Genomic DNA, 22,275 nt, shown 5'->3' with positions numbered 1-22,275 from the left:
CTTTCCTGCACTAACTTATTAGTTCTAGAGTGGGACAAAGGAGTTTGGAGATTACTTATGGGCAGGCAAATTTGGGGAGAGTATTTTAGCTTATCTACTTCACATTCTCAGTTTATAGGTGAAGAATCTCAGATATAAGTAAGTTAAATAAGTAATATCTCCTGAATCACTTTTGTACATTTTCTGTTCCTAAAATAAATATACACCTTAATTTTGACACTACATTGAATGAGATTCTAAGTAGGAATAGCGATCTCTTAAATACATCATCATAATTCAGACTTACATCTCTTACTTATGGCATTAATATATTATCTTAAGTAAACCCACATATTCTAAAATAACTTGAACTGTGTTCTTAAATAGCGAAGCAAATTTATAATCAAGATTTTCACTTGAAATATTTTGGGCTAAGAATGACACATTTCTTGCTAAATTGTTACCTATAAACCCTTACACAGCACAGACTTAAACTCAGTAATATCTTTTGTATTTCTGAAATACTTTTGGCTGGCTTGAAAATTGTCCTTTACTTTATATTGCATAAAAGGAATACCCAGTGGAGGAGAACCCAATATTAAGGACTATTTTTCTTTCAGGCAACACTGCAAGAGTTGGAACAGAGACGCCCCCAATTGGAAGAACTCATTACTGCTGCCCAGAATTTGAAGAACAAAACCAGCAATCAAGAGGCTAGAACAATCATTACAGATCGAAGTAAGTTATTTAATAGACATGAGAAATTCAATGCAAGATGCATTTTAATAATAACCTAAGTTCATATACCCTTGTCACATTTATGCAAATAGTGTGAACAAGTTGTAAATTACTATTGTACTGAATAAGATTTTCCGTTCATCATGTTGCTTTTCAGTACCTAAATGTCATGCCACTGAATCGCAGAAAATGTAATTTTTCTCAATTCATTCTCATACAGTTGGCAGACGTAGGGTGGTGGCATGGTGAGCACAGTGTGATGGAAGATTTGGCCCTTCGTTCTCTTCTCTCTGGGCTGACATCCATAGCGATGCCAGTCTCTTCCTCATGCCTTCGGTTGCTGGTCTCAGCAGGAGGTTGCCTCCTAGACCCTCGCTCATTCCTGTCTGCAGTGGCACTTGCAGAGCTGGGCATCGCTCTGCTACTCTGAAGGCCCTATTGTGTAATGTCCGAAACCATCATACTGCTTCTTATGCCACACCGGGATGGGTGGGAACTTAGGGAGGCTTGAAACTGCACATCCTCTTTTCTTCTTTACCAAGAGGCGTTCAAAGTGAACGTGTGTGGTTTCAGTAGGTGTGCATGGTCAAGGTAGGAAAGAGAGGAGGCAGTCGGGCAAACTAGTCTCCATCCAGTTTGCCTCAGAGGCTATCCCCAGGTCACCTCTGCTATCACATTCTCGTCAGTCTCCCCAGGTTTCTTCCCCGCCCTCCACCTACCTTCCTGCCCAGACACGCATCGATAGTGCATTTTAAGAATCCCCCTAAGATATGCCCTCATTTCCCTTCCTATAAGCAGAGAAATCTGTTCTAGTGCAGACATGGGGAAAACCCTTCCTTTAATCATCTTTTTTCCTTCGAAATCTTTTGCCTTACATGAGGCCCAGGCTTTTGAAACTCAAAAACCATGAATCTATTCCTTCGTAATTTACATTCTGCTGTGTTAACTTTTCCCTAAGGAAATGTAGGCAGAATACTTGCCTGCCAATATGTTGGGGAGGGGAAAAGAGAACCAGACAAAAAAGGTTAGTATTATCAGCCACACTTGCACATATTAGGCAAAGACTTAATGATAATAGCTATTTATTGAGTAACTCATAAATATCAAGTGGTGTGTGTGTGTGTGTGTGTGTGTGTGTGTTAAATCTTAAAAGAATACTGGGAGTTATATTTCATAGTTGTTATTTTAGTTAAGGAAACAGTTTCCAAGAATGGTTAGTCAGATCGTTCAATCCTGCAAAACAAGCAAAGAACAGAACTTGGAATTTGTGTCTCTTTCTGGCATGTAAGTCTATGTTCCTTTTAGTATTTTTTCAAAGATTTGATTTATTTGAGAGCTAGAGTTCCAGATAGAGAGAGGAAGAGACAGAGAGGTCTTCCATCCACTGGTTCACTCCATCCCATATGGGATGCCGGCAATGCAGGCCGAGGCTTAGCCTACGAGGCCACAGCACCAGCCCCCCATTTAGTATGTTTACCGCTTCCCATCTTAGTTTGTTTTTGTTAATTACCTTAATCGCCACAACTAAGTAATTTTTAGATCTGCAGTTATGTACATTTTGGTTTGCTTTTTAAATATATTTCCTTTTTAAGCTGTAGTGATTCTTAATTAAAATAGAAATTTCTGGGGCCAGTGCTGTAGCATAGTAGGCTAAGCTTCCACTTGTGGTGCCAGCATTCTATGTGGGATGCCAGTTGGTGTCCCGGCTGCTCCTCATTTCTCGATCCAGCTCTCTGCTGTGGCCTGGGAAAGCAGTACAAGATGGCCCAAGTACATGGACCCCTGCACCCACTTGGGAGACCCAAAAGAAGCTCCTGGATCCTGGCTTCAGATCAGCACAGCTCCTGTTGTTGCAGCCATGTGGGAAGTGAACCAGCAGATGGAAGACCTTTCTCTCTGTCTCTTTCTGTCTGTAACTCTTCCTCTCAAATAAATAAATTATTAAAAAATAGGAATTTGTTGGTTTTGAAAATTTGACATTTTTAATGTTTCTTTATTTTCATCAACTTGAAGAGCAGAGCCTCAGAGAGAAAGAGAGCATCCATCTGCTGGTTAACTTCATAAATACCAGCAAAAGCCAGCCAGAGCTGGGCCAGGGTGAAGCCAGGAGCCTGAAGTTTCATCCAGGTCTCCCACATGGGGTGGCACAGGCCTGAGTACTTTTACCCTCATCTGCTGCCTCTTAGTATCAACTAATAGGGAGCTGGATCAAAAGCAGAGTACCTGAAACTTGAATCGGCACTCAATGGGATAAAGGTGTCCCATGTGGTGCCCCAACACACATCCTGAAAATTTAACTCTTTGTTGTTGTTCAAACAATGACTTTGGTATGGGCTAATGTATTTGTTGGGTAACACTAGCCACTGTAACAAGTCAGCTACCCAGTCTTTTTGGCTTAATACAGAAGAAGTGTACTTTTTATACTGGTGCAGTAAACAGCCCTCTATGAGGTCATTCAGGACCCATGCTCCTTCCATCTTTCATGCCCAAAGCATGTACAGATGAGGAAGGAAGGTGACCCTGGGGATTTGTCATGAGCCAAGCCTGGAAAGTGGTGAATTAATTTTCCTCACAGTGTGTTGACTAGAACTTGTCACATGGCCATGCCCAACTGCAAGGGAATCAGGAAAATATTGCCCATCATTGAGCCTGGGAAGTAGAATAAATTGGTTAAGAAACTAGTCAGTCTCTTCCATAGCTAATTTGTGCAAGGAGAACCGTACTTACATGCTGTTGGGTGTCTGTGAGTTGCAGGATATCATTTCTGTATCTAGCAAAGCAAGAACAAACTTAACTGTAGTGACCAACATAAATAGCTGTTCAATTGACATAGCAGAGTGTTCATTCCCCAGACTGGAACCATGAGCATGTCTCCACCATGTTATAATACACTGACCCCGAAGAGTGAATCTTAGATAATTATTTCCTCAGTATGAGACCAAATTTCCATTATACAGGCAAGTAATCTATTTCTTGCCTGAAAAATATGGAAATTTGGCAGAGGTGTTTATGCAACTCCAAGCATACTTTATAGAGTCATTTGTTATTTTTCTAATGAAAAATAACTTCTATTTTTCCCTAAGAGGAAAATAACAATAATGCGGTTTATAGCATCAGTTCAACATTGTCTAAACATTTTCCATTGTTATAATCATTTTTTTCCCATATCACATTGACTTTTTTCATGATGTAGATTATAATCAAATGACTGGAGGGCAACTTTGGATCTCTTTGCTAATATCCAGTGGTTTGAATAATTCTGCCTTCAAAGCTTTTGTCTCTTAGGAATGAATACCTTTATGAATATATGCAGCCTAGTGGAAAGAATCACATCCAAATGGTCCAAAGAAAGCATTTTGTTAAAAAGCAATTGTCTGTTGAAACCTGCCTTGTTTCTTATTAAGAGCCTAAGCTAGAATCTTTGTTCCAAATATGCCTGGAGCCACTAATGTGGCTACCAGGATAATTCTGACAAGATATGTTTATCTAAACAATGTCATTTGCAGCCCTGCTACACTTCCATTTATCTCTCCATTTGAAATCTATGAAATGGGATGGAAATTCAATACTCATAAAATTTCAATTGTGTTCAAAATGGAATTTTTCTTAGTATAGATTTGGTTTTCAGGGAAAGAACAAAAATAAAATACTTGCTCATAAAATTGTATTTTCTCATTTGAAGATTTCAGTCTTCCTTTTTTATTGCTTTGAAGCTTCTAGAAATACTCAAGAAGGAATCAGCTAAGTAAAGAAAAATACTTAATACGTGTGTAATACTATTTTTGAAACATTTCCCCCTTCTTGGTAAATCCCAGTTCATAACTTTAAACAATTGGGAAAATCTAGGCATAGTTACTACATTGTACTGAACAAAAAGTCCAGCAGAAAGCAACCCCTTTCTTCTAGTAATATTCATGAAGAACCTCAAATAATTGAGTCTGCAAAATACCAACATGCTTTGCTGTATAAAACTGTTTCCACAGTATCTGTTGTTTTTAGGTAATCATTGATTGAAATCATGTCATAATAATCTAGGTAAGAGAATAAATTTCATTCTCAGTGAGTTCAAATGAGAAATTCTCCTTGCTGTTTCTAATGTTCAGATTGCTGTTTTTTCTTTAGTTCTTTGCTTGCTGAATTTGTCAGCCATTCCTGGTCATTTTCTTCTGTGAAAAGGGCTGGGTCAGGGGATCAAAATCAAATAAGGATTTAAATTTGTTTCTTGGAAGTATCTGAATTATGTCAAACCCTTTTCATGTCCATTACTATTGCAAAATATAATGCCATAATACCTTGCATAGCTGCAAGGAATATATGGAAAGACCTGATTTCTTTTAGTTTCTTTTTATAAAATACTAATAATGTGGCTTGTTTGTAATTTGTATTTGACAACCTTGCTTCTCTATCTTTTCTCTGCATAACCCCACCAATACTATTTGAAGGATATGTTAGCAGTAAGAGGTCTGGGGGTCAGGCTGCTGGATTAGCCACTTAGGTGTTTTGCCATCTTGAATAAATGATTCATCTTAGTAAACTATCTGATCTTATTTCTCTACTCTATAAGATTACTTAAATCCACCTCAAGGATTGAGAGAACTAGATGAGATTACGCATGTAGAACACTTACATCAGATCATAGTAAAAGCTCAATGGGTGTTAACTCTGGTTATTTTATTTTTTAATTTTTGAAGTTTATTCTCACTTTATTTGAAAGGTAAAGAGAGGGGGAAGAGAGAGAGAGAGCAAGAGAGCATGTGCTTCCATTTGCTGGTTCACTCCCAAAATGCATGCAGTACCCAGGACTGGGCCAGGCCAAAGTCAGGGAATCTATTCGGGTCTACCATGTGGGTGGCAGGAATGCAACTTTTTGAGCTTGCTACCTCCCAGCTACATCATCTACTACGTCTGAGGGTGCATTTTATCAGGAAGCTGCATTGGAAGTGGACCAGCCAAGATGGAACCAGACACTGATCTGGGGTGTGGGTGTCCCAGATGGCAACTTAACAACTATGCCAAATGCCCATCCCTGGTATTTTAATTATAATCCATTTGTATGGATGGAGTAGCTTTTGGGTAGTTATTTGATTGTTTTACTACCACCACCTGGGGTAGGGGTGATGAGGGGAGGGGAGGGGAGGGGAGGAGAGGAGAGGGATTCAAAAGATCAGAAGGTGAAGATTGCTTTGGAAAAAGATGGAATAAGCTAGATAAACAAACATTTGGAAAAACCTTGATGTGGGTGATACTCAAAAGCAAGGAAATTCATGTTAGCAATTTCATTTTCAGTATTCACTATACACTTAAGAAGTAGATATTACTATGTCCATTTTAGAGACAGAAAACTGAAGCTCAAAGAACTTATGTGACTTCTTTAGGGTCATAGGAAGGTGACAACTGAGGGACTAGAATACAACCCCTTATGTCTATAATTTAAAGCCTGTGATACATAGAAAAAGCTAGTGAAAAAATGGGAAATAATATTTATTTGGAAACTTGAAATATTAGAACTAACCTAGGTTATAATCTAGGTACAGTTTTTGCTACTTGTTTTTATACTTTTGCCTTCTTTGTACTTGGGTGTCTATTTACAAAATTGTCTGTTACATATGCTATAGACATACAGACCAGTGTATGTGGGCCTGCGTGATGTACTAGCCGTGTGGCTTCAGCAAAGTGGGTCTACTTCCTTATGCCATGATTATACTAATAATAGTAATTAAGCTGATGCGGTAATTATGAAAGTAAAATTATACATACATTTATAAGACAATACTTGCTAAAGGAAAGATCTTGCACAACCGAGAAGCTCATTAAATGGTCCTTCGTGTCGTAGTGAGGTGAATTTGGTACAGAAGACCTCAAGACAGGAGAATATGAGTGGCCTTTTTCATCAACTAAACCAAAGGAAAGGCCTCTGAACCACAGTGCCAAGTTTTGAGAGAGTTCTTTCTTTTGAAATTATTTTATCAGCTAAAGTTTTTTCAAACCTGTCTAGAATTCTTTGAAAAATTTGGTAACATCTTATAAATTTTAAGAAAAGGAATCCACATTGCATTGCTTAAATAACAGTCGTACAGGGCTATAGAAGGAAGAATGTTCCTCTGGATGAGAATAAAAATACTCTCACACGATTTTTTAATTAACTGACAGTTTTATAGCAGCATTGTCAACCCATCATTCATTGCTGCAACCAGATGTATGAAATTCTTCATGGTGAAATAAAAAGCCTGTGTTTTTCTCCACATTTTTATGAAATCTCTATTGCTAATGAAATGCCAGCCAATATCTCCCTCTCAGGTATTATCTGTTAGAGAGCTGCTTATTTTAGAGGAAGTGGAGTCAACCATATAAATTGTCTTCTTTTGACATCTAGCACCTGCTGTCAACCTGTTAGAGCTACAAGCAGCTCTCAACATTGACATCCACCAGGATGCCGCTGGCAACTAAAGAGTTCAGTTCAGTTCAACAAACATTTGAATGCTTATTCTGTGCTAGTTAACATCAGAGGTGAGGTAAGGGATACAGGGAAAAATGAGATTCAGCCTTTGTCTTAAAAGAGCCCGAAATGAAATGTGGGTATTTGGACAAGTATATTCAGGCAAGGCAGTCTAGGATAACTTTAGTAGGGTCGCATTAGAAAATGTGAGAGACAGCACATCAGGGGAGATTGGTTCCAAGTGTGGGGGTTCTGGAATTCCTCCAAGAGGCAGTAAGGTTTGATCAGGTCATGAGTAAGACTTTGAAAAGCAGAAGGAAGCTGGAGAGGAAAGAATATTTCAGGAAGAGATGAAAGGAAAATGCACGCTTAGACCTATGTCAGCAGTTGTGTGACAGAAGAATTTGTAGGACTGAGAGCATGAAGGAGGGTAGGGCGTTGGTGTTTGTGGAAGATGGGCAAGTAAATGGATTAATGAGACTAGTTAGGACACAGGAGAGCACGGGGCACTGGTAGTGGAGAGAAAAGAAGAAAAATACCGGAAATTAAGATACATGGTGGGCTAGAAGTTACAGAATGTTGACATTGATTGGATATATGGAGATGAAAATCTAAGACAGGACCTGCAGCTTAGAGTTTGAGATGGATACTTTGACAGATGGTGTATGGCATAAACCAGAGATTAAACCAACACAAGGAGTTGATGGTGAGAGACAAAATAATGTGCTTAAGATGCAGCTAGATGAGTATAATGGAATGTTAAAGCAATAACTGAAAATACATGGATTTCAGCAGCAAAGTTACTTTTGAATACTGTGAATGTTACCTGAAGTAGAAAAGCTTGTATAAAGAAAGAGCAGGGGCCGGCGCCGCGGCTCACTAGGCTAATCCTCCGCCTAGCGGCGCCGGCACACCGGGTTCTAGTCCCGGTCGGGGCGCCGGATTCTGTCCCGGTTGCCCCTCTTCCAGGCCAGCCCTCTGCTGTGGCCCAGGAGTGCAGTGGAGGATGGCCCAGGTGCTTGGGCCCTGCACCCCATGGGAGACCAGGAAAAGCACCTGGCTCCTGGCTCCTGCCATCGGATCGGTGCGGTGCGCCGGCCGCAGCGCGCCGGCCGCGGCGGCCATTGGAGGGTGAATCAACGGCAAAGGAAGACCTTTCTCTCTGTCTCTCTCTCTCACTGTCCACTCTGCCTGTCAAAAAAAAAAAAAAAAAGAGCAGGAGGTGAGAAGAAAAGTAGACCTAGCAAAGAACCTAAAAGTTGGTTTTTATTTAAAGAAAGTAAGAACAGGTAACTCTGCTGCTTCCAGTGTCAACTTCAATATGGGTGCATTTAGACACACACATGGAAGAATGAATTTATACGTGTTGCACCGTATTTTGTTTTCTGTTTCTACTGCTATACAACCTTTCAAATAATAAGTGCCTTTCTGGCTTTGGAGATACTTTGAACCAAATAAGGTTGGAAACTCTTGAGCTGAGGAATAAAGATTGTTGTGTTTATGTAAGTCAGATTCCTGATTGAGCCCTTACTAAATGAGGGAAAATAAACCATTATCATTTGCTCTTCAGATCTAATGAATATTTTTGCTTTTTTCCTTTTCATATTTCTGAGTTAATTTTGCAAATTTTATAGAAATTAAAGATATAGTGAAAAAAAACTTTATTAGAAATTTGAATAAGAATTTGAATACAGGGGCCTGCGTTTTGGCATAGCAGGTAAAGCTGATGCTGGCATCCTATATGCTCCTATATGCATCCTATATGCTCCAATTCCAGTCCAGCTCCCTGCTAATGACATGAGAAAAGCAGCAGAAGATGGCACAAGTGTTCGGGCCTTTCCACCCATGTGACAGACTCAGATGTAGCTCCTGGCTGCTGGCTTCAGTCTGTCCCAGCCCCAGCATTGCAGCCATCTGGGAAGTGAATCAGTTGATAGAAGATCTCTCTCTCTCTCTCTCTCTCTCTCTCTCTCTGTCGGTAACTCTTTCAAATAAATAAGTATTTAAAAAGCATTAAAAACAACAAACATCTTTGTATCAGCTAAACTTTGGTGCACGAATATCCTAAGTGATGCCATGTCCTTACTGCCAAATATCTTACAGTCAAATATTATATCATGAAGTCCTTTGTATTGATAATGAACTGGGTTAAAACACCCCGTTTCCTTTCTGTCCTTAATAAACAATGCTTGGAGGCCGGCGCCGCGGCTCAATAGGCTAATCCTCCACCTTGCGGCACTGGCACACCGGGTTCTAGTCCCGGTCAGGGCACCGGATTCTGTCCCGGTTGCTCCTCTTCCAGGCCAGCTCTCTGCTGTGGCCCGGGAGTGCAGTGGAGGATGGCCCAAGTGCTTGGACCCTGCACCCCATGGGAGACCAGGAGAAGCACCTGGCTCCTGGCTCCTGCCATCGGATCAGCGTGGTGCGCCGGCCACGGCGGCCATTGGAGGGTGAACCAACGGCAAAGGAAGACCTTTCTCTCTGTCTCTCTCTTTCACTGTCCACTCTGCCTGTCAAAAAAATAAATAAATAAATAAAAATAAACAATGCTTGGTAATCAATCCTTGAGTTTGAGAAATCTCATCTACATTGTCATCATCTGAAGACCCCCATTCCAAGAATTCACCTACATGATGAATTGTACTATCATCATTAGAATCAGCAATGCTGATTTCTTTCTTCTGCATTTATTTAATGTTGTGTCCACTAATTATGAAATGTCTCTGTGGCAATTCTTTTGTCTTTGACATTAGGGGAGAAAAATGAGGGAAAAAAAGTCAAAATTTTCCACTGAGTTAAAATTAAAAGTAGGCCCCAAAGATGGTGCTTCCTCTTAAACCTTCTTGAGAAAGATGCAGCTTTTTGGGTGATCAATGTAATAAACCACTGGAGAATAAAATTTGTTTTACCATTATTCTTCTGAGAAATTACATCGTTCATCCAGTTACTTAACATTTTAGTTATCTAGGCATACTTAGGAATAATTAATGAGTAATGGTGAACTAACAAAATGATTAAAAATTCAGGAAAATTAAGATTACTAAGAGTGAACAGTTTATTTTAGAAAGATGGAAGCGTTGAAGGGAGCCATATAATTGGAAACATAAAGTTTATTTTTAAAAGAAATATAATCTTTGTTCTTGACTAAACCTCCAGGAAATAATAACTATAAACTATTAATTTTTCTAAGTATATAGGATTTCTCAAAACTCAAAAATTTGGATTCAGTGGACCTAATATATAACAGGTTAAACAAAATATCACTTGCTCAGTAATACTACAAAACTAAAAGTTTCATTAAACATATAGTATTATTATTAGTATCATTATAAATACTTCTAGTGTTATTCACTAATAAGAGTATATTCATCAGTGTTCTCCAGAGACACAGAACCAATTGGGTATGTGTGTGTGTGTGTGTGTGTGTGTGTGTTAGAGAGGAGAGAGGAAGAGCAGGGAAGGACAGAGAGTCATTTGAAGGTATTGATTCACACAATTGTGGAAGCTGGCAACTCCAAAAATCTGTGGGACAGTTTGGCAAGATGGAACCTGGGAGAGGTGGTGGTGGTGTATCCTTGGATGCAAAGGCCTCCGGAGGCAGAATTCCTACTCATGTGGTGGAGAGAGAGCTCTGTTGTCTGCTCTTACACTAATTCCATTTTAAGGGCTCCACTTTCATAATTTCATTTTTTTTTTTTTGACAGGCAGAGGGGACAGTGAGAGAGAGAGACAGAGAGAAAGGTCTTCCTTTGCCGTTGGTTCACCCTCCAATGGCCGCAGCGGCCGGTGCACTCTGTGGCTGGCGCACAGCCAGGTACTTCTCCTGGTCTCCCATGGGGTACAGGGCCCAAGCACTTGGGCCATCCTCCACTGCACTCCCTGGCCACAGCAGAGAGCTGGCCTGGAAGAGGGGCAACCGGGACAGAATCCGGCGCTCCGACCGGGCCTAGAACCCGGTGTGCCGGCGCCGCAAGGTGGAGGATTAGCCTAGTGAGCCGCGGCCCCGGCTCATAACTTCATTTAAACATAATTATCTCCTAAAAGCCCCACCGCCAAGTCCTAGCAAAATGAGGTTTGTCACATCATGATATGAATTACAGGAGAACACCAAAACACAGTCCATAGCTAATAGCTAACCTCTGTATTGAGAGCTCCACTAGGCTTTCTAGGGATTCCACAATCAGAGCATCCTAATGGTAAATGCCTTTTTAAAATCAATAAATTCTTTTTGTACCAAATTCCTTTTGTACCAAAGAATTCTTTCAAATTCTTTTTGTACCAAAATGGACTTATCAGGGATGTACGTGTGACATAGTTACCACTTGGATTGCCCACATCCATTATCAGGCTCTGAGGTTTGAGTCTGGCTGCTCCACTTCTGATTCCAGCTCCTGCTGACATGCACTCTGGGAGACAGCTGATGGCTCAGGTAGGTGGGTCTCTGCCACCCACCTGAGAGACCTAGACAGAGTTCCTGGCTCCTGACTCTGGTCGGGCCCAGCCACAGCTCTTGCAGGCATTTGGGGCGTGAACCAGCAGATGGAAGATCTCTCTCTATCTGTCTCTCTTTCTGTTTCACTACCCTTCAAATAAAAATAAATTTCTAAAAAATCATTTATCTTTTAATTTTATTTTTCTATGAACTTTTTGAAGTACCTTCATTTATACACTTACATACTCATGCGTGTATATCGTTACAAATTGTGTTTTTCTATAAATCTTAAACATACTATTAATTTACATAAGATATTTTTGTAAATTATCAACTCGTTACAATTTATTTCAGTTAAGTTCAAATACATTAGGAATTGATTGACCAATGGGAGTTAAAGGTCCACAGAAGGATTAATTCCTATGCCTTTTTTTAAAGATTTATTTATTTATTCGAAAGAGTTACACAGAGAGAGGAGAGGCAGAGAAGAGAGAGAGACAGACAGACAGACAGAAAGAGGTCTTCCATCTGATGGTTCACTCCCCAGCTGGCCTCAATCACCTGCACTGATCCGAAGCCAGGAGGCAGAAGCTTCTTCCGGGTCTCCTACGCAGGTGCAGGGGCCCGAGGACTTGGGCCATCTTCTACTGCTTTCCCAGGCCACAGCAGAGAGCTGGATCAAAAGTAGAGCAGCCAAGTCTCAAACCAGCACCTATATGGGATGCTGGCGCTTCAAGCCAGGGTGTTAACCCTCTGCGCCACAGCGCCAGCCCCAATTCCTATGCTTTTAAGCAAAGTCATGGTTAAATTATTTTAGAAAGATAAGGTGCTAATACAGGTGGTTTTTTACTTTTAATCCTTTAGCAGAAGTAGCTAGCTAAAGATATGGAGGTAAGTGGAGTAAGTCTGTCTCTCCATATTTCCATATTTCCAAATGCCTAAGGTTAGGAATTTCAAGCATTGTTGTATGTCTCCAAGGATTCTCTCAGTGTAGTATTCATATATATTTCATCTCCCTGACTGTACCATAAGCTTCTAACTATTACTCCTTTGTATTTGAGTTCCTGTAATCCTAGCACGTTGTTCTGAAAATAAGAGGCGTGCTATAAATACTTGCTGATTGAATGGACTGTCTCACAGGGGAGTTGGCAGCTAATGTAGGCTACAAGCTGCCATCATCAACTCCATGACCGTGAGTCACCATTAAAAAGAATTAGCCTGAAGAGATTAACAAAATACTCTGCTTAAAAAGCAAAGGGAAAAACAAATGAAACTCAAAGCAAATAGCAGACTTTGAAATGGTAAGTAAATTGTCACTCTTATGGAAGTGAATTTTTTAGTGAAATCTCTTAGAGACAGACCAGATTCAAAAAGCACCATGGTACAATTCCTGTTCACATTGCTCATCATCACAGAAAACAACATATTAGGTCACTGAAAATGTTCTTTATCTGTGGAAGTCCTACTGATTTGAGCAAAATGGAAATATAAAGAAAGAGATCTTAATCTTGATTCTTAATCTGAATCAGTTTCCCATCCCAGCATCCAAATATTAAAAGTAGACTTCTGGAATAGGATTTTATCACTGTCTTTTTTTTTTAATTTTATATTAATATAAAGAGAACGGAGTTCATATACTTCATAGGTACAATTCTAAGAAGATAATCATACTTCTCTTCCTTCCACTCTCCCTCCAACAATCTCCTCCTTTCTTCCTATCTTTTTTCTTTAATTTTGCAAAAAAATATAATTTCAGTCAACTCTATAATTACAGGCTTAATGCACCACTGTCATATTTGACAAGCTAGAAGTATAAATACCAAAGTTCCACAGGAGTATAAACAAGGGCTTAAAACAAAAGTCAGCAATCAAATCACAAGATGTTTATTTTGTTCCTATACATTTTTTGTTTTCTATATTAACCACTACATATAAGAGAAAAGATATGATATTTGTCTTTGAGAGACTGGCTTATTTCACCAAGCATAATGGTTTCCAGTTGTATCCATTTTGTTGCAGAAGACATGATTTCATTCTTTTTAATGGCTGAGTAGTGAGTAGTATTCCATAATGTGTGTGTGTATCACATTTTCTTTATCCAGTCATCAGTTAATGGACATCTGGGTTGATTCTATATCTTAGCTGTTGTGAATTGAGCTGCAATAAACATGGGGGTACAGATAACTCTTCCATCTGCTGATTTCATTTCATTTGGGTAGACTCCCAGGAGTGGGATGGCTGGGTCATATGGTGGATCTATTTTCAGATTTCTGAGGAATCTCCGTACTGTCTTCCATAATAGTTTTTCTAGGTTACATTCCCACCACCAGTGTATTAGGGTACCTTTTTCCCTACCTCACCAATGTGTATTATTTTTTGATTTTTGGATGATAGCCATTCTAACAGGCATGAAGTGAAACCTCAATGTGGTTTTGTTTTTTTTTTTTATTTTATTTTTTGACAGGCAGAGTGGACAGTGAGAGAGAGAGACAGAGAGAAAGGTCTTCCTTTGCCGTTGGTTCACCCTCCAATGGCTGCCGCGGCCAGCGCGCTGCGGCCGGCACACGGCGCTGATCCGATGGCAGGAGCCAGGAGCCAGGTGCTTTTCCTGGTCTCCCATGGGGTGCAGGGCCCAAGCACCTGGGCCATCCTCCACTGCACTCCCTGGCCACAGCAGAGGGCTGGCCTGGAAGAGGGGCAACCGGGACAGAATCCGGCGCCCCGACCGGGACTAGAACCCGGTGTGCCGGCGCCGCTAGGCAGAGGATTAGCCTAGTGAGCCGCGGCGCCGGCCCTCAATGTGGTTTTGATTTGCATTTCCCTCATGGCTAGTGATCCTGAGCATCTTTTCATATGTGCTGTCCATTTGTATTTCATCCTTTGAAAAATGGCTATTCATATCCTTTGCCCATTTTTAACAGGATTATTCATTTTCTTATTGACATTCTTGGCCTTTTATAGATCTTGCATGTTAATCCTTTATCAGTTGCTTAGTTTGTAAATATTTTCTCCCATTCTGTTGGGTGCCTCCTCTCTTTGTTGAGTGTTTCCTTTGTAGTGAAAAAGCTTCTTAGCTTGATGTAATCCCATTTGTCAATTTTTGCTTTTATTGCTGTGTTTCTGGGGCCCTTTCCAAGAAATCTTTGCCTATGCCAATATCTTGCAGAGTTTCCCCAATGTTTTCCTTAAAATAATTTTTTTGCTGTTTTCTTAAATTTATTTTATTTATTTGAAAGAATTAGGTAGAAACAGAGAGAGAAGTCTTCCATCCACTGATTCACTCCCCAAACAGCCTCAATGGCTAGAGCTGAAACAATCTGGAGCCAGGAGCTTCTTTCAGGTCCCCCTTGTGGGTACAGGGGCCCAAGGACTTGGGCCATCCTCTGCTGCTTTCCCAGGCACATTAGCAGGGAGCTGGATCAGAAGTGGAGCAGCCAAAACTTGAACTGGCACGTATATGGGTTGCCAACACTGCAGGCTGGGACCTCAACCCACTGCACCACAGCGCCAGCCCTCCTCAAAATTATTTGATGGTATCAAGTCATAGATTTATATCCTTGATGCATTGTGAGTTGACTTTTGTATAAGGTGTAAAATAGGGATCTTGTTTCATGCTTCTTCATGTGTAGATCCGGTTTTCCCAGCACCATTTGTTGAAGAGACTGTCCTTTGTCCATGGAGTGATTTTAACTCCTTTGTCAAAGATTATCTGGTTAGTAGATATGTGGATTAATTTTTGGGGATTCTATTCTGTTCCATTGGTCTAAAATGTATATTTTTGTGCCAGGACCAGGCTGTTTTCATTTTCACTGCCCTGTAGTATATCTTAAAATCTGGATGCCTCCAGCTTTGTTTTTGTTATTTAAGATTACTTTAGCTAGTCAGGGTCTATTGTGTTTCCTCATTTTTATCATTGTCCTAAGCAAAATTTCTTTTTATTGTCTTTTTATCATGATATCTTCTGAAAAGATTTGACAACTCAAGTCGGGAGAAATTACAAGACAAAAATGGGAAAATAAATTTGCATTAAATAAAAAAACACTGTATGACTAAGTAATTTGTTGTTCCTGGGAGAAATATAATAAATACCAATGTGGCACACTCAGCAAAATGTGCTGTGGCAATTTAAAACATAGCAATCACTGGATTTACACTTCATTAGGTAGTTAATGAGTTTTACATATTTTAAGACTTAAAACAATCAGACTGACTATGGTAGTTTGCAACAGTAAGTACCAAAAATTTGGGATAGGTACTTGGGGGTAGTTTTCTTTGTTGTTTTTAACAGTGCTAATAAAATTTTGCTTTTTTTATTAACTTACATTATTTGGTAATTTTTTGTCCTGATTCTAAATGTATACACCAATAAATTATATGGCCATTCAAAACAGGTTAACTTCAAGTATTTTTGACCAAGAGTTTATATAATAATTCTTTGTCATGAATATAGGAGCTAGATTTCTAATTTAAAATTCAGTCCTTGAAATAACTGACATATATAACTGTCTAGTTCAGATAAAAATTTTGATGAACTTATTTTTTGTTAACCAAAAGTCATATAATTAAGAAATACGCAAAAAAATCATAATGCTGATTTGAAATAAAATGAATAGTTTTTATTTTAATTGCTACAGCAGTTAGACCAATTACTACTTCCTTTAAAATATTAAATTCTTCAGTATCACAGTATACTGTACTAATAACAAAAGAACATGAAAGTGTTTGTGTAAGATTTAGTACATTTGAACCAGAAGCATAATAAATTCTCAGTATGTACAATAGCAAGTATTCAGTTTCTCTCTTACATAAGGAAATTAAGGATAGTTATCATAAAATACCTAAAAAATAGTACATAGAAAACAGTCATTCAAGCTTACTAAATGAATTTTCACCTTTAAGCTTGTAGAAACAAATTAAATATAGATTGATCCTCTGAAAGAAACAGAACAATGAGACCACTAGCTTTCTTTTATAATAGTATAAGTCTGCAAATATTTAATAAGTATCTAATTTACACAAATTAGTCTGGAATGAAGGATTATATTATTCATTTCAAAAATGCATTAAGATAAATTATTTTAGGGGAAAATAAAAGTTCCAAATACTGAAATTTTCAGTCACATATTTAGTCAGCAAGTGTTGATTATGTACTTAAAAAGTGCAAAGTATTGGAATAGGTATTGCAGAGTATTTTAAGAAACCATTATTTACTCTCCTCCATTAAGGTATTAAGTATTAATTATTAGAGAAAGTAAAATTTATATATTAGGTAGAATACACATGCCAGAAGAGAAATGTAAACAATATTTTGTAATCAATATGTAGATGTAATTTTTGCATGTATCAGTTCATTCCTCTATATACACATCCATCTATTTCTTGTCCATTACTCCTCTGAATGATTGTTTAGTCAGAGCAAACATTTGGCCTAGCAGTTAAGAAGTTAGTGCAGACGTCCACATCCCATGTGTGAGTGCCTGGGTTTGATATGCACCTCTATATCCTGAGAGCAGCTTCCTGCTGATGCAGGAAGGAGTGTTGATGGGGCAAGTGACCAGGCTCCTATCATCCATGTGGGATGCCTGGGATTATTCCTTTCTTATTTTTTTTTTTATTTTTTGACAGGCAGAGTGGACAGTGAGAGAGAGAGACAGAGAGAAAGGTCTTCCTTTGCCATTGATTCACCCTCCAATGGCCACCGCTCTGCAGCCGGCGCACTGCGCTGATCCAAAGGCAGGAGCCAGGTGCCTCTCCTGGTCTCCCATGGGGTGCAGGGCCCAAGGACTTGGGCCATCCTCCACTGCACTCCTGGGCCACAGCAGAGAGCTGGCCTGGAAGAAGGGCAACCGGGACAGAATCCGATGCCCCAACCGGGACTAGAACCCGGTGTGCCGGCGCCTCAAGGCGGAGGATTAGCCTAGTGGGCTGCGGCACTGGCCAGGGATTATTCCTTTCTTCTTGCTTCAAACCTTCCTTAGCTCTGGCATTTGGGGAGTGAACTAGTGGATGCAAGCACTCTCTCTCTTAAATGAATAATGCTTTAAAAAATAATTATTTAGTGGCCATTGAAAGATAGAGAAATGTGAAAGTGAGTAAAATGTGGATCGTTTTTTTTAAAGGAGTTGGCAATGTAGCGACAGACAGTTGTAGACTGACAACAGTTTTGATACCAGCCATAAATGTGAGTTACAAGCAGAGAGCACTAGATAGGAGAACCTGATTTCCTTGCAACAGTGCAGAAACTATGCTCATTTTGTTTCAGCATACAGTTTGCAGAACCTGGGTCAGTGCTTGGCACAAAGTAGGTTCAGGTGAGTTTGTGGTGACTGTCTACAGAAGTAATCCTGGAACAAAATCTGTCATGGAAAAAGTGAATCTGCAGGTGGTTCTGAGAGCAATGAGAAATACATTTCAGCTCCATGACACCCCTCCAGTGACATTTAACACCATCTAGACTTAGAAAGCATGAAGGCACATTCTAACAGTGACAGTGCTACCATCTAAGAACTTTCCGTGCCTGTTCCCAATCCTGTTAGAGTGAGCAGTAGTAGCTGGTGAATAGGGGGAGAAGCTTTTCAGACAGAGAGAGAAAACCCAACATAAACACCACCCAAAGTGCTAAGAGACCTGCTACTTGTATCCTCTCCTAGCTGGGGGCAAAGTCTTACATGTGAATTCAATTTGAAGTGTCAATTAATACACTAGACTGAGCATTCTGATATTAATGTCTTATGGTGACAACACAACTTTGTATTGCCTTACTATGGCCAGAAAAGACATGAAACTTCACCATATTTTCACCCAAGGATAGAAGAAAAACTACCCTCTTGCGCAGATTTAAAGGGTGTAACTAAGGCTGATAAAGTTGTTTCATACTTATACAACGTAAGTCCTGAATATTCATGATCAAAGTTATATATTTTACAGATTAAAAAAAGAAAGCAAAACTATAAAGGAATTTATATCAAGATACATGTGAAAGTAACATAAGCAATTTTTTAGTGGACCCAAAATATTACCATCAGTTGTCAGTGAAATAGATAATTTAAATGAATGAATTAAAATCTATATAATAACAGAATGAACAGTTAAAGTCAGGACTTTTTAAAGTGTCTGGTAGGAATAGTAATGTGACTGGAATGTTGCCTTTTAAGGATTATGAAAGAGGAAGACAGCAAAATGTGGTGCTGGTGCTGGTGGCGATGGCAATGGTGGTAGAGCAAGCTTGCTTCATTGCACAGCTCCAGATGGCCACATTCCAATTGTATTTAGCTATGGGGTGCGATTCACATGGGATAATTACAGTATGGTAGGCTGACAGAGCCTCCCAAGAGAATATGCCACTGCTCAATTATGGTGAGTTACTTCTTGATCCAATCAAAATTTCATGATTGGACCCTTAATCATGCAAACCTTTTTTTTTTCTTGCCTGGAGCATACTTCTCTAAGACTCAGCTAAATCCTTCCTTTATCCACAAAGACTTTTCTAGACAGTTCTAATTTTTAATTCTCTTTTATGAAGATTTTTAACATTATGTCTATATAGACACTCAACATTTTGTAACATTCTACAAGAATGTTGTATGCTAACATGTCTATTAACAGATTTTCACGTGACATGATGGTATACTGGAAGTATGTACATTCCCCAAATGCATACTTTATAGTCCTCATAAAAGACATTTTATAGATGAGGGAAATTGATGTAGAAAGCTGAAGTGAAATAACTAACAAGTATTCCAATTAATATTTGGAATCGGGTCTGACTAAAATGTAAGATATACAACCTTAACTCTGTTTTCTGTATTTGTTTTTTAACTGAACTGTGTTTTGTGAGCTAAGTTTTGGACTGAGGTTTGTTTTCAGGGTCTTTCTAATTCTGAAGTCACTTTTTAAATAAGTGTTTTCTTTCAATGTGAAATCCATTAGGCAGAGAAAAGCAACTTGGCAATAAATTTTAGCCACTACCCTGTGCCAAGTAATTATCAAAGGGCCTGATGCTTTGATACTTTGCGAGTGTGATCTTAAGATAATGGGAGTGAGGCTTACATTGTGAACCTTCATGATGCTTTACATTGTGATATGTTTTATGGATTGGCTTCTTAAAAAAAAAAAAAACACTAAAGCATTCTGGGAAGGTCTGCCAATTAAAAACCGGAGATTGGCTGAAGGCTTGCAGCAATTGAATTTTGAATACAGATGGTGCCAAATTGAGCGTTTCCATAGCAACAGACTCTTCCTTAATAACTTTTAGATAGGAGGGGGAACATAAAAGAGGAAACCATCTTTCAGCAGATGTATACTCCTACAACATGTTTTCAGATAGATTTGGGGAGCTAATTTGTACTTAACTAGTGATTGTTTGAAGTGAATCTGAATGTTTCTAAATTCTCCTGAGGAAACATTTTAAAAGTAACAGAAATAAATTCTAGGAATCTTAATATAAAAGGGCACTATTTAAAACACATTCCTAGCTATGTAGCCTATCAACAAAGATTTTTATACTGAGTATGCCTTGGTCAAAAATCATCTGATTCTTAATGCTTGTTAAAATGGAAATTTCTGATGATAGCTATAATCAAAGAAAATTGATTTGTGTCTTGAAGACTTGGAATTGGTAATAATATAATCTTCCTTTAGGTCTCTATTAGTTTTTTTTAATCTGATGATTGTAAAAAAATGATGAATTTCAACAAGTTCCTCATGAAGAGGTCATTAATAGTGACCACATCATTTAGCAGTATTATTATAGATCTAGCATCTGGTACTCACCTTCGCATAGACGACAACTCGATTTTAGTAGTGCACCTAGAGATGATCAATTTCTGGAGAATGGACCTATGATAAACAAATTCACAAGACACTGTTTTGGAAACCATTTGAAAAAGAAATAACAAAGCTTTTTTTTGCGATTTAAAAGCAAGATTTATGAGTCAGAGACCTCCAGGCAGAACAGCATGGAGGGGGGCTCCAAGAGAGGCTAAACCCCAAGGGTCTGGTGGTACTGGGGTTTTTAGCACAACTTTGGAGAAGAAAAAAACTTGACATTCAGTTATAAGGAGAGGACAAAACCCATCCAAAGACCTGATTTGTAATCTTTTTACCCTGTCTGGCTTGCTCATGATAAAACAAAAGAGCCATCAGAAGGGTGGGGTACCTGATTTGTTTTACAGTAAACTGGACGCTCAGAAGGGTGGAGTCACCACTCCCTTGCTATTCTCATGATAAGACTGGAAGCTCCCAGGCCAGCACCATGGCTAGCTAGGCTAATCCTCCGCCTTGCGGCACCGGCACACCAGGTTCTAGTCCCGGTCTGGGCGCCGGATTCTGTCCCGGTTGCCCCCCTTCCAGTGGGCCTTGCACCCCATGGGAGACCAGGAGAAGTACCTGGCTCCTGGCTTCGGATCAGCACGGTGCGCCGGCCGCGGCGGCCATTGGAGGGTGAACCAACGGCAAAGGAAGACCTTTCTGTCTCTCTCTCTCACTGTCCACTCGGCCTGTTGAAAAAAAAAAAAAAGACTGGAAGCTCCCAAGGAGTGGGTAGATAGCAACTTTTGACTTCACTAAAGATTTTGCACCCTCAATTTCCACTGGGACCACCCTGACTGCCTAATAACCTATCTGAACCCTCACATTCCACTCCCTCAAGAAGAATGAACCCTAACTTCTGTTAGGGGAACTGGGCGATGACCTCTCTGGCTGCTTCATGCTGATAAGGAATGTTGTTGGGAATGGCAGTCAACACAGGCGTCAAGCAGCAGGTGGGGGGCTCAGTGCCATCTTGCAGACTGCTTCCATCCGAGGTTCCGTGTGCATGGCCATCTAGAATTTCCTGTTTCAAGTCTGGAGAAAACAAATCTAACAAGCAGATTAAACTCACAGGGTCTAAAATGAAGGACAGAGTCACTATTAGAGGACCTAAGAAAAATACTTTGAAACCACCAGCAAGATTTCCCATTGAGAGGAAGATAGAAACTGACAAAAGGGGCCTGATAATAATCAGGTGGCCTTTAAGGCCTGGCCAGATATGAGGCCCAAGCCTGCCTATCTCTTCAAATGGGGTACCAGGAAGAGACATCATAAGGGAGGTGTTAACACAAGATAGTGGTGCTAGGGAAATCTATAATGATTTGCTTGGGGTGTCCTCCCCAGTGAGGACCATACAGATGACCAAATTATACATTGCAAACTTGATAGTGATCATAGAATTGGGAGAAGGGTAGCAAAGTCTTAGAAAGAATGCTAAATAAACTGCCCATCTTTACCATCTGGGTGATTCCTAAAATGGAAATAGATAAATAGATAATAGAAAATAACCAAAGACATAACAGCAAATGCTTGGTCCCTTGCAATCCCTTTATATTCCGCACAACAGATCCACCCTCCACGGACAGCACCAAATATATATAGCCTACTCCTATAACTGGTTACAGAGCAATAACACACTCAGGTATGTCGAAATTAGTATGCGAATGAGTGGAGTGAAGGCTTTATATTTATCACATTACTACCCATTACTCCTTTCATTGATTTGCGTTATTTGATCCTCAATGCAAAACAATTCTTCCCACAAATATTTCCAGTTTTGTTGGCAATTTCTGGACACCTCTCCCACCACCATAGGAAATTCTGACATAACAGAGATATAAGAAGGCCCTGGGAATCCACAATTTTAAGAAGTTTCCCAGGT

General features: G+C 39.6%; 1 protein-coding gene across 14 annotated transcripts in view; it reads left to right on the top strand.

Moving 5' to 3' along the window:
* DMD (dystrophin) overlaps nucleotides 1–22,275 on the top strand; it is a 2,249,390-nt gene that overhangs the window by 1,637,305 nt on the left and 589,810 nt on the right. For all 14 annotated transcript variants that reach the window (XM_070067426.2, XM_051827673.3, XM_070067427.2 and 11 more), the window contains one exon: nucleotides 600–717. In XM_070067426.2, coding sequence (XP_069923527.2) covers nucleotides 600–717 — 118 coding nt within the window. The remainder of the gene's footprint in view (nucleotides 1–599; nucleotides 718–22,275) is intronic.

Source organism: Oryctolagus cuniculus, chromosome X (genome assembly GCF_051225735.1).
Source record: "Oryctolagus cuniculus isolate XC-2025 breed Fujian yellow rabbit chromosome X, ASM5122573v1, whole genome shotgun sequence".
NCBI lineage: Eukaryota > Metazoa > Chordata > Mammalia > Lagomorpha > Leporidae > Oryctolagus > Oryctolagus cuniculus.
Note: the sequence above shows the minus strand (reverse complement) of the source record. Positions and strands in the feature narration are given on the sequence as shown.